General features: G+C 44.8%; 1 protein-coding gene across 1 annotated transcript; it reads left to right on the top strand.

The window, feature by feature from the left end:
• Window positions 1-8,948: 8,948 nt before the first annotated feature.
• Window positions 8,949-12,015, top strand: LOC142202298 (olfactory receptor 5G9-like). The gene is made up of 2 exons (XM_075272356.1): window positions 8,949-9,044; window positions 11,083-12,015. The coding sequence occupies exons 1-2, from the start codon at window positions 8,949-8,951 to the stop codon at window positions 12,013-12,015; spliced, it is 1,029 nt and encodes a 342-aa protein (XP_075128457.1).
• Window positions 12,016-13,793: the final 1,778 nt, after the last annotated feature.

Here is a 13,793-nt window from a genome sequence, read left to right on the forward strand (position 1 = left end):
CATTTATTATTCACTTGGAGATGTATCTAATAGTCATTTTAACTGTCTTCACCCCAACTGCCATCATTGTAACGTCTTATACTTCTATTGTCCGGGCAGTCTTAAGGATCCCATCCAGTACTGGTAGACAGAAAGCCTTCTCCACCTGTAGCTCCCACCTCATTGTGATCTCCATGTTTTATGGAACTATATTCAGTGTTTATATTGTTCCAAAAAAAGGACAAACCATCACCATGAGTAAGATCCTCTCCATTCTATATACTGTTTTTACTCCATTGATCAACCCCATTATATACAGTCTGAGGAATACAGACATTATGAAAGCCATAAAGGAAATCATTGCTAAACGTTTAGTCTGATAAAGTATCTGTATTATTCTATGTAGATGTAACATCCCAATGGAAACTTTAAAACCCAACCTGCAACACAGATACATCAGGTGTCCGGGAAAGTTTAAGACTGGGCCTCAACTCTCTCGGCTGTACCATTTTGGAGATACAGTGTTCCCAAAACAATGACCATCATTAGCAAATACAAACCTGTAAGTCTTTCACTCATATTTCAACTGCCATACATGGTCACTCCACATAAACAATCCAACACTGATACCCAAATTAAGACACATGCATCAAAGGCTTAGATATGCACCTCAGCACACAGTACCACACGCCACAGGATTAGATATTGCGCCCGACAACCGTCGTACTGAATATTGCTTGCACTACTAGGAAAACGGGGTAGCTAAGATGTCCCTAGCACTACAATGGCTGACTAGGCCCTGCCTGCGGGTGTTGGTCATCTATAATTGGGCTAAGCTTGGCATCAACAACTACTGGCTCTCTAAACACGAAGACCTAACAGACAGGTAGGATGAGAGCTGAAAGAGTGTAGGCACTGGGAAACTAGAGGCGGTCATCCTTAGCGAAAAGATAGGTGCAACTGCAAACAGTAATAACTAGGATGGGACATGCTGGAGAACTAACAGGTGCAGCACAAAAACAAAACACACAACAGGAATTGAGGAGAGGAAGAGTGGAGTAGTGAGGAAAGGGTATCATAGAACAGGGGCAAAACAAACCTGGAACCCAAAAGAGAAACTAATACCAAAACAGTGACAGGCAGCAAGAAATGCAGGACAGGGGGTGAGTAGGAAGGTATGAGGGAAAAGCAGACTCTCACACAGAACAAAACTCACACAACTTCCAATACAGCTCCAGAAACCATACAACTCCAACTAAACTCTCCTTCAAGACTGGGCCAAGAATCTTAGCTGGTAACCATGAGAACCAGTGAGGACTGACGGCAGCAGTTACCCATTTACAGACCCCATAAAGACCTGATAGGTTGAAGACAATTACACACACATGAAGCTCGAATCCACTGAGACACAAAGCAACCTCAAGTAAACACTGTGGCAGATCCCCACCCAACAGCTCAGTGGCAAGAGAACCGATCAAAGAAATACAGGACACCAGCTCAAACCCGTAGACGAACACCACTAAAAATACACAACCATTTCATAAACAACTCACATCTTGACAGATATGCACTTCAGCACACAGTACCACACACCGGAGGATTAGATACCCAGCTCAGCACACAGTACCACATGCCGGAGGATTAGATATCCGTCTCAGCACACAGTACCACATGCCGGTGGATTAGATATCCGTCTTGGCACACAGTACTACACACCGGAGGATTAGATACCCAGCTCAGCACACAGTACCACACACCAGAGGATTAGATACCCGTCTCAGCACACAGTACCACACACCGTAGGATTAGATATGCGCCTCAGCACATAATTGTCAGGATTTGAATCAGGGTCTTGTGGTTTTTCTTTTTGATTCTCTGTCATGTGACTATTTGCCTGTTTGTGTTTGGTCTTGTCTTTCTGTTGCACGTGCTTCTTGATTGTCTGCTGCAGTTTTGAGGTCCCAGGTGTGTTCATTTCCATTATCCATTCAGGTGTTGCCAGGCTCTATTTTAGGCTAGCTGACTGTTCATTCATGGCTGTTTTTTGTTGTTACCATCCTGGATTCTTGGCTCAGTAGGAGGAGTGTTTTGTGAACGTTGTAAGGTCTCAGGAGCTGATCTGGAAGTGGTGTGAGTGTTGTCTTGTGTGAGAGTCTGTTTAACCCTCAATATTTCTTCTCAACCCCTTTCCTGCATTTTCTGGTTGTCTGACATGGTTTTGGTGTTAGTGAGTTTTTGTTTAAGGGCTTCAGGTTTGTTTTGCCCCTGTCCTGTGATACCCTTTCCTCACTACTCCACAGTTCCTCTCCTCAATCTCTTGTTGTGTTTATGGTTGTCCTGCATCTGTCTGTGTTCCAGCACGCCCCTTCCTAGTTGTTACTGTTTGCAGCTGCACCTATTCATCATTAGGGGTGACTTCCTTTAGTATCCCAGTTCCTAGCCTCTTTCAGCTCTCACCCCACCTGTCTCTTAGGACTTTGCATTTAGAGAGCCAGAAGTTGTCGGGGGCAAGCTTAGCTTGGGTACAGCTGACTAAAACCCTCAGGCAGGACCTAATCAGCCATCGTAGCACCAGGGAAAGTTTTCGTACCCCAGTTCTATAGAGGTGCAAGATTGTCATTATTGCTGACTATACAGGAGATTTCATCACTGAACCTCGACAATAGATAGTTGTGTAACTGTAACCAATTTTACTCTTTTATCCATGAACTACTTATAGATTACACTGGAAGAAGGGGGGGAGGGCTGCATTATGTTGTTATTTGGGCGTAAATGTTTTATACGTTTGTGTAAGGGGCATAAATTTTAATTTTTGATAAAAAAAATTGTTCAAAAATAGCTGTAATAGTTTATACTACATTATATGTGCTGAATATGTAAAATCAATAAAAATATTGAAATGAAAAAAAAAAGTTGTTCACATTAGAGATGAGCGAGTACTGTTCGGATCAGCCGATCCGAACAGCACGCTCCATAGAAATGAATGGATGCACCTGGTACTTCCGCTTTGACGGCGGCCGGCCGCTTAACCCCCCGCGTGCCGGCTACGTCCATTCATTTCTATGCGAGCGTGCTGTTTGGATCGGCTGATCCGAACAGTACTCGCTCATCTCTAGTTCACATCAATGTTTCGACAAATTAGGAAAATGCCAAAATAATTAAAATTTTAAGTGTAAAAAAAGATTTTTCTGTATCACTTTGAAAATGTCAGCTTCAGCATGACACTGAAAATTTTACGTTAGCATAACCAACAATTTAGCATATTTTCCCGTGAGCGAAGCCGCCGGTATTCTACTAGTAGTTTATATCTGTAGCTGCTATTTTCCCATTTCGTTGGCTGTTTCGTGAGGGGATGTACAGAGAAGATTTATTGATTTCAGCCAACAAGACACTGGATACCCTGTTTCCCCGAAAATAAGACATCCCCCAAAAGTAAGGCATGGGGGGAGGTTTTGTTAAATTGCCTAACATAAGGCACCCCCCGAAAATAAGACATCCCCAACAACACTGCAGCCGGCAGAACACTGTGCACAATGTTCTGTGTTCACAGGTATGCCGGCTGCTGCCTCTGCTGTGATACCACTGTTCCTGCTGCTGTAAGATGAGCTGGGAAAGCATCGTATGCTGCGGAGAGTCCACGCTCCCAGCTCATCCCACAGCAGCCAGAACAGTGGTATCACAGAAGAGGAGGCAGCCAGCTTTCCTGTGCACAGGGCCGCCGATAGGCCAGTATTACTGGTACTGGCGTCAGGGGCCCGGCCAAATTGAAAACTGGTGGGGGCCCGGTTTTGGCCCGCCACCGTGTGCCGGCCCCCTGGCGCCTGCACCAGTCATTCAGGGCTGGCGTCAGCGCAGGGCATAGTCGGGCAAGTGCCGGGGCCCACAGAGCCTCTTGGGGCCCCCGCCACTTGCCCGCCCCAGCACTTGCCGATCCCAATTTCAGCTCATCGGCGTCCGTCGGACGCCGATGAGCTGAATACTTACGCGATTAAAGCAGGAGCTGTGACAGCTCAGCTCCTGCTTTAAACGCTGGTGCCTGGCTTCGACGTCTGTAGGCGCGATGTGATGACATCATCACATCGCGCCTAAATTATTTTAGTGGCGTGAGAGCGGAGAGCGGAGCGGCGGGTGATGCGAAGCGATGGAAGAGGTAAGTGAAGGGGCCCATGAAACAGGGGGGCAAATGAAGGGGAGGGGGGGAACGGCATGGCATGATACTGGGGCATATGAAGGGGGTGGGGAGAGAATGGCATGACACTGGGGCAGATGAAGGGGGAGGGGGGAGAATGGCATGACACTGGGGCAGATGAAGGGGGGGAGAACGGCATGACACTGGGGAAGATGAAGGGGGGAGAATGGCATAACACTAGTGCAGATGAAGGGGGGGAGAATGGCATAACACTAGTGCAGATGAAGGGGGTGGGGAGAGAACGGCATGACACTGGGGCAGATGAAGGGGGGGAGAATGGCATAACACTGGTGCAGATGAAGGGGGTGGGGAGAAAACGGCATGACACTGGGGCAGATGAAGTGGAGGGAGAATGGCATGACACTGGGGCAGATGAAGGGGGGGAATGGCATGACACTGAGGAAGATGAAGGGGGGAGAATGGCATGACACTCGGGCAGATGAGGGGGGAACGGCATGACAATGGGGCAGAGACGGGGGACATGAAACTGTGGGCATTTGAAAGGGGGATAACAGCATGAAACTGGGGACAGATATGGAGGGGGGACATGAAACTGGGGGCAGAGGAAGGGTGTATATGAAACTGGGGGAGAGATGGAGGGGGGTATATAATTTACGGGTGACTGTAGGAGGATTATACTGTCTGGGAGCACATGAAAAATGAATGGGCGGAGTCAACAGAAAAGTGGGTGGGGCTAAATTTGTCACACATTTTCTCCCTCTTTCTACTCTTCAAAAGTTGGGAGGTAATACATAATTGGTATGTGACAAAATAAAGTAGTTTTAAAATGGTGTGTGTGTGGGGGGGCAGACACTTAGGCTGTATAGGGCCCCAAAATTCCTGATGGCGGCCCTGCCTGTGCACACGGAGCACAGCGTTCAGCTGGCTGCAATGCCCACTAAGTGAGGCTCTCCGGCACAACCGCCAGAAGCCTCGCTAATCTCTGCTAAGCCCCGCCAACCACTTCCACCACCGTGACCAACAGCAGCACCAGTGCTGCTATGAAGATGGGGAAGGTAACTAGCATACCTCCCCCACCACCACCACCTCTTGCACCACCTACAACCGGCAGTCATGACGGCACTCCGTTAAGGAAGCGCCGGCATGACTGCCGATTGTCCCCCGCTCCAGCCGCTCCATAAGACATCCCCCGAAAATAAGACAGGTCATATATTTTGGAAGAGAATTTAATATGACACTGTCTTATTTTCGGGGAAACAGGGTAGTAAGAGGAGATGAAGAGGCTTCATCCGGCTTCTAGAGAGTCAGGTTGTGTGCCTGCAGAGCTTGTGTGTAGACACTAGGGTTGAGCCGATCTTGACTTTTCAGGATCGATTTTGAAATCCGATTTCCGATGATTTTTCATTTGAACCCGATCTTGATCCCAATTCCGATGCAAGTCAATGGGATTTTTTTACTGATCGGAGATCGGATTTTAAAAACAATCCTATTCACTATACAACATGGAATCTAACAACTGAACGCTTTAATTGTTAGAATCCACGCGGTGTAGTGAATTTTTTTAATCACTAAGTAGCCAGAGAATTTTTTTAAAATGGTGTCCACTTACTTGCAGAGATTGCTGGTCCGGTGCCAGGTGCTCTCGTTCTTCTTCACCTCGCTGCCCCCGTCTCCCAGGTTTGGAGAGTGTGGGCAGGTTAGGAGAGTGTGGGCGGGTACTGGGAGGGAAGACGTCACATCTCCCCACCCTTTACCCACCGACACTCTCATAAGCCACAAGCCCCGCCTTCTTCCTAGCTCTTTAACACTAACCTGGGAGGCGGGGGCAGCGAAGTGAAGAAGAACGAGAACACCAGACCAGCCATCTCTGCAGGTAGGTAGTTACTAGAGATGATAGCTAGTCTCCCATTAGAATGAATGGATGCAGCCGGCGCACAGCGGGTTAAGGCTGTGTGCCGGCTGCTTCCATTCAATCCTATGGAACCGCAGCGGAGCCTTCACACTGAGTATACACTCCGCTCAGAATGAACACGACCACTCAACCTTAGTCCTGAGATAGTGATGTAAGCTGCCTACAACTCCTGAAAGAAGTCTAGTGTCTAGTTCCATTTCTTGCAGTCTTAGGACGTTTACATCACAGACATGTTGTGCCACCGGACAGTCAGACCAATCCTGGGTAGAGAGAGTTTAAGAAACGGGCACATATATCAAACCTAAGCATAGACTACAGTAAGTCCCATCACCAAGTCCAGACATCCAGGTGGAACCTCAAGAAAGAAATGTTATTCTGTGTTATATAGATAGAATCTGTTGTTTGAATCAATTGCCGGTAAAGTCAAGAAGTGTTTCTCCTGCAGCCCTCTGTCTTCCGAGTCTTTACCTGAATCTATCATCAAGGGCACTTTCAATTTTTACGACTAGGAAGTGCCTCGGAGGAATGCTACCACCACCATTAGATACCCCGTTGACCTCCTCAGCTCTGCACCAATAATATTTTTGATTGTTTTGCAACTTTTACTAATTTAAATGTCTTTATAAAATGAGTAATTTGACTAGGGACTTATAATTTTTACTTGGTATCAATTTATGCTATGTCCAAATTATTTATTTTTCAAACGAGCAAACAAACAAGCAAACTGTGCACTTATTTAGGCATTCTCCATATTGGATAAATAACATATAAAAATGGCTAGTTTTTACGGTCTTCTGTGGCAGAACAGGGATGCTTCCTGCTCCGTCACAGTATTATATTGTATCAGTGTGCACAGCATAGCACATCGATACAGTGGGAGCTCCCGGGAATTCAAGGCATCAGACTAAAAGCCTTATGCTTCGGATCCAGGGGCCCCTTTGGGGATGGGAGCACTGGATAATTTCCCAGTTTGCCCACCCCCCAATGCCAGTCCTGGTGGCGGCAGTAGCTCGAGGAGGCGGAAGAGTGTGTAGGTTGTAGCAGCCTTATGAGGCCATACAGTGACCAAGTGGCAGACTGGGAAGGCAGCAGTAGTGTGAGGAGGCCCTACGGTGATGCAGTGGCAGTCTGGAGATTGCAGTAGCTTTAAGAGGCCATACAGTGACCCAGTGGCAGAGTGTGTAAGTTTCAGTAGCAATGGGAAGGCCGTACAGTTCACAGTAACAGAGTGAGGAAAGGGCAGCAACGTGAGGATGCCATAACATTAAAGTTACAGATGGGATTACGTCTGTCCACTTGGATCATCAAAAATTTGCTTATTGATTTTTCTCAATACATATAGTCAATCCACCATATGGAGGGTGGAATTCCATCGGGTGGAAACATTGTATATCAGTCTTTGTATTGGAAAGCCATTCTCCTGCTGCAGCTCAAGGAGGGTGTGCTTGGTGGTGTATGAGTGGCTATACAGTGACTCAGTGGCAGACTACGGATGTGGCAGCAATGTGTGTAGGCCATATACTGCCAAGTTGATATTATGTGGAGGCAGCAACAGCCTTAGGAGACCATACAGTAACCTAGTGGCAGAGTGAGGAGGTGGAAGCAGCACAAAGAGCCCAGTCACCTAGTGGCAGAGTGCAGAGGTGACAGCAGTGTGAGTAGGCCACAGAATGGCAGGTCGATATATTGCGTAGGCAGCAGCAGCCTTAGGAGATCATACAGAGAAACAGTAGCAGTGGAGGTTGCAGCAGTGTGCGGAGCCCTTACAGTCAACCAGTGACAGAGTACAGAGGTGGCAGCAGGAGGAATAGGCCAGAGAGTGGCAAGTCTATATATTGTGTGACAGTCAGCAGCTAGTGCCCAGCTAATATCTGGAGGAGACATCCACTGCTTCCTGTGATGAGGAGAGTGGGGTGGCAGCTGGTGTTGTGAGTGGTCAGGCTTTCTTTCCCCACTATTAAACGTCTTTAAAAAGGCATCAAAACATGTGTGCAGGTATGCCTGGATGATAATTCACAGTTTATTTTTTGCTGTAATGCATTGTAAAAGGCTTGTTGTGTTCCACCTTGAACACACAGGTATGAATAATGAGCAGCAATATAGCGGCAGTGAGCACTGTAATGTATATTAGGTTTATTTCAGTTAACAAAGTTTCAACCACCCCAAATTCCTCTCTGATTTCCTCCCTATACTTTCCCTTCACTAGCAATCCTTTTCCCCGAACTTCTATCTTTTTTCTATCCCTGTCCCGAGCTCCTGCTGATGTCTGTCCCTGCAGTAAGAGCGATGTGAAATGACTGCACCTAAAATTGCCGCTGGTTTTTATAGGGCTGTGACTGCTGATTGGCTGCATGCTTGGCATTGTGGGTGATCCGGCATTCCCAGAGTTCTCCACATTCCCAGAGTTCCCTGCCCTTTGTCCTAACATGTGCAGCGGCCATTTTATTATTATGAGGACATTAATATATCAAATTCTTCATCTCTGACCCTCTGCTAGGAGTCAGGACATGGAATTTCTTCATATATAACTATATTATTATACAATGTATTACATTATTTTACATGATATTTCTAAATAAAAAAATATCTGGCTCATAAAAGATGTTTATGACTAAGAATCATTTTATATTCCCCCATTGACCAGAACTCTGGAGACTCATCAGACACAGCAGAGACATCTCCTGAGATATATTCTACCTGGTACCTCATATCCATTTTATATATAAATATCACCAGGTTTTCCTCACATTCGTGTGTTGTGGTGGAGGCCGACACCGCCGCTATCTCATATTATCCTCCATCGATCCAGAGAGTAACAAGAAATATTATCCTGAACATGAATGTCAAGAACAAAGAAATATCTGATGTGATTCACAATAACATATTAATAATATTCATCGATCTGCCATGTCATTAAAACATTGTGTCAGTCCTTTCACGTCTCCTAAGCAGCTGTACCTTAGAGGAATGGACTCCGCAAGACGTCTGAAGGTACCAAGAAAAGTGAGAATAATATTTGCTGCCCTGTTGTGTGTCTGGCAGGATTAGGTGAACCTTCTATTTCTACACATTGGCTTCACCATATTCCTCGGTGTTCATTGATTTATTCCAAACCCTTTCAGATGAATAGAACGGATGCAGATATTTCTACAGAAATGTTCCGAATGTAGATACAGCCCTGCTCCGGGGGTTAGACATGATTCACACACACACAACTAGTCGCACACATGTCCACATTTGTACATTGTTATAAAGGGATATTCCCATCAGAACACATCTGGCTATATTGATAAGGATGTGACATTATTTCTTGACTACATGAATCTGTCTCTGGGAACCTTTGGGGCTCCCGGACACCCATATTCTGACCACAGTGAAGGGAACAATGTGCAGTCTATGGATTCCCTTATACAGGAGATCTGACAATAGCCCAGGATGTCAGTGTGGAAATGTATGGATCTTCAGTACAAGAAAATGTAGATACCAGATCATATCCGACCATCTCACTCCTCACTGTTGCTTTAAGCCTATACATCTAATCCTGGAAACTTACTGTATACATCATTCCTTAGGTTGCTTTAGTAAATTTTATACTATACATCTTTAATATAGATGACAAGCAGAATCTACTTGATCACTCAGCACATAGATAATATACTGAGCCTTCATATATTTGTCAATTTGTATTATAATATATATATATATATATATATATATATATATATATATATATATATTTTCTGTTACATACATATAGTACCGAAATACTTCACAGTGCTGTACAGGAAGTTACATCTCCTAGGAATTCAGATATCTGGGACAATAACAAACTATGATATAGGGGTTCTACCATTTTTATGGGTTATACATTGAGACTACTCCAGCATGTTATCCAAATGTCGGCAAATCATTCAGATGTCAGTAATTTCCATGTCCATCATAGATGAAATGTTTTGTCCATGATTGATCATTTATCAAATGTCCATTAAAAAAACACTATAATGTTCAAAGTTTTAGGCTGCATTCACACAGAGTAACGTTGGCGTTTTTGTGCTTATTTTGGCACATAGCACCGTGTTAACACCACGTATACACCGCGTATATGCCGCGTTTGCGCTGTTCAACGCGATCGCAAAATAGCGCGGCGCAAACGCAGCGTTAATGCGGCGCTATGTGCCAAAATAAGCACAAAAAATGCCAACGTTACTCTGTGTGAATGCAGCCTTACAATAGTCGTGTGTGAACCAAAATGTAACAAAATTGTATATATTGTTTTTGTTTCAATTGGTTACCAGCATAGGGTAAAAAATTGATGTCTTTATTAAAACCAATGAATGAATTTTATTCATATAGCGCCAACATGTTCGGCAGCGCTGTACAATTAGTAGGGTTCAGCTACAGACAGAAAGTTACATTACAAAGAAAGTCATATCACACAATGGGACTGAGGGCCCTGCTCACAAGAGCTTACAATCTATGAGGTAGAGGGGGTGACACAAGAGGTAGCAGGGGCGGCATTGCTTATACAGAGGTCAGACAATTCTGTAATAGAGGTGACTGTCATTACATAAACATAAAACTTTATGAGCCGTCACCAGTCGTGTCCTGTAACATGTGGATGGAGCTTGGACCTATGAAGTTATCCTGAGATGACATCATATCATGTGGGGAAATGTGGGAGCGGGGACAAAGGAGGGTTAATTTTGGGGGATTCTAATGACGGTACAGAAGAGTTGACATTAGGACATGTGATCGGCCTGTCTGATAAGATGTGTCTTTAGTTTGCGTTTGAAGCTGTATCAATTGGGAGTTAATCTGATTGTCCGGGGTAGAGCATTCCAGAGAAGTGATGCAGCTCGGGAGAAGTCTTGTATACGAGCGGGGGAGGTTCTGATAATAGAGGATGTAAGTGTTAGGTCATTCTGTAAATGGAGAGGATTGTGCTGTCCTTGGATAACATGAACATTTGCAGATGTCTGAATGAGGTCTCAATGTGGTATCTTATAATAGGAGTAATTATATTTTTTTGGTCTAATTACAGCAGAACAACAAAACGGAGGTCACAGAGTTCTTTCTCTTAGGATTCCAAGGTAGTCAAGATTTAAGACTTTTACTGTTCTGTCTGTTTGTTGTGGTTTACTTTGGGACAATATGTGGGAACCTCCTGATCATCACCCTGGTGTCCACCAGCAAGATCCTCCACACTCCAATGTACTTCTTCATCTCACAACTCTCCACCTGTGACATCTTGTTACCTACAGATATTGTCCCCAACCTGCTCCACATCCTACTGAATAATGGGGGGGTGATTACATTTATAGGGTGTATTATACAGCTTTATTTTTTCTGCACCTCAGATGCATTTGAGTGTTTTCTTCTGGCTTTGATGTCCTATGACAGATATGTGGCCATCTGTAACCCCCTCCGATACTCCACCATCATGACAAGTAGACATTGTGTGATATTGATCGTCATCTGTTGGGTCTTTGGATTTTGTATTAATTTGGTTTTCAGCATAACAACAGCAACAAAACTAGACTTTTGTGGCCAAAATATCATTGACCATTTATTCTGCGATGTTCTCCCCTTACTAGAACTTGCCTGTTCTGATACATTTATTATTCACTTGGAGATGTATCTAATAGTCATTTTTACTATCTTCATCCCAACCACTATCATAGTAGTGTGTTATTACTGTATAGTTCGGGCAGTTTTAAGGATCCCATCCAGTACTGGTAGACAGAAAGCCTTCTCCACCTGTAGCTCCCACCTCATTGTGGTCTCCATATTCTATGGGACTATATTCAGTGTTTATATTGTTCCAACAAAAGGACAAACCATCACCATGAGTAAGATCCTCTCCCTGCTATATACTGTGCTTACTCCATTGGTCAACCCCATTATATACAGTCTGAGGAATAAAGATATTAAGAAAGCCATAAAGGAAACCATTGATAAACATTTGATTTGGTAATCTTTATTGTTTGTATTGTATTTCTATATATCTGCCAATGTGCTTATAGTTTATATATGTAACTGTTTTCCAATTTGATGGCCTGTTTTGCAGAGGAGTGTACAGAGTAGATTGTTAATTTCAGCCAACAAATCACCTCTTATGCTACTGTGTTGCAGCCCTGAGATAGTGATGTAAGCTGCCTACAACTGCTGAAAGAAATTTGGAGATGTCTAGTGCCATTTCTTGCAGTCTGAGAATGGTTACAGACCTGTTGTGCCACAGGACAGACAGACCAGTCCTGGGTAGAGGGCGTGCTTAAGAAACTGGCACATATACCAAACCTAAGCATTTGCTGCACAAAGTCCCATCACCAAGTCCTCGACATCCAAGTAGAACCTCAAATAAGAAATGTTGTTCCATTTTATGTGGAATCTGTGGTTTGCATCAGTTGCCAGTAAAGTTGAGAAGTTGCAGCCCTCTGTCTCTTGAGTCTTTATCTGTAACTACTAGAGATGAGCGAACAGTGTTTGATCGAGTAGCTATTCGATCGAATATCAGGCTGTTCGAGATATTCGATTCCAATCGAATACTATGCGACAAACACAGTAAAAATTTGGATCCCCTCCCACCTTCCCTGGCGCTTTTTTTGCACTAAGTGTGCAGGGAGGTGGGACAGGAACTACGACTACTTAAGCATTGAAAAAAAAAAATAGGAGAAAGGCATTGGCTGCCAAAATCAGGTGACCTCGGATTCATAAGAATAGTGGCCGCCATGTTCGTCTCATTTGCAGCTTGGAGAAATAAGGGACAGAGATCAGCCGTTGGGCAACCAGGTCATACATCACTTGTACCTTCTTCTGATGGTCTCCCATCCAAGTCTCAGGGGTCCACCCCTCACCTTCTTCACTGACAGGCATCATCATATTCAGAGGGCACCTTCCATTTTTCATGAACATGAGCAAGAAGGGTGAATAACCGGTGGCTGAATGCTCTGTGTTGTTGTACACCCACACTATTCTGCAATAAAGTCTGGCCATCTCTCCTTTTTCTGTTCCTCCAATGTTCGCAACAGCTGTAGTAGTGTTCTGTTCAGGTGCTCACATGCACCATTTCCCTTTGGATGGTAGGGTGTTGTGTGCGTTTTTCGAATCTGGTACAGCCGACATAGCTCTTCAATCACTCTGCCTTCAAAGCAAGCCCCTTGGTTAGAGTGCAGTTGAGTAGGACAGCCATAAGGCAGGATGAAATTCTTCCACAGGCTTTGTGCTGCTGATTCTGCAGTTTGGTCCCGGGTCGGGACTGCTACTGCAAACTTAGTAAAGTGGTCCACCATGACTAGCAGATACTTGTATCTACGCAGGGACTCTCCTACCGACAGATAGTCCATCATCAGAAGCTGTAGTGGGTAACCAGTCTGTATAATGCCAATTGGGGCCTGTTGATCCCCAGCTCTTGCTAGGTTGCAGGTTCGGCAGTTTCTGCAAATGTTGTGGGCCACTCTTTGTAAATTGGGATGATAGTAGAATCTCTGCAACCATGAATATGTCTTGGCCGGTCCAAAATGCCCTTTCCTTTCATGCATCCGCTCTGTTATTTTCCTTATTTCACTATCTGGCTCTACTACTTGCCAGGTGGGACCAATCTCTGTAGGGACCTGTACTCTTCTGCATAGGACTCCCTCACAGAAGGTCAGACGGTCTCTCTGCTGCCACAACTTCCTCTCAAATGGTGTCAAGGTCTCCCACACAGTGTATGCTGGCTGGTAATCATTAAGGAGCCATTCCCCTACTCTGGCA

This window comes from Leptodactylus fuscus, chromosome 5 (genome assembly GCF_031893055.1).
Source record: "Leptodactylus fuscus isolate aLepFus1 chromosome 5, aLepFus1.hap2, whole genome shotgun sequence".
Taxonomy (NCBI): domain Eukaryota; kingdom Metazoa; phylum Chordata; class Amphibia; order Anura; family Leptodactylidae; genus Leptodactylus; species Leptodactylus fuscus.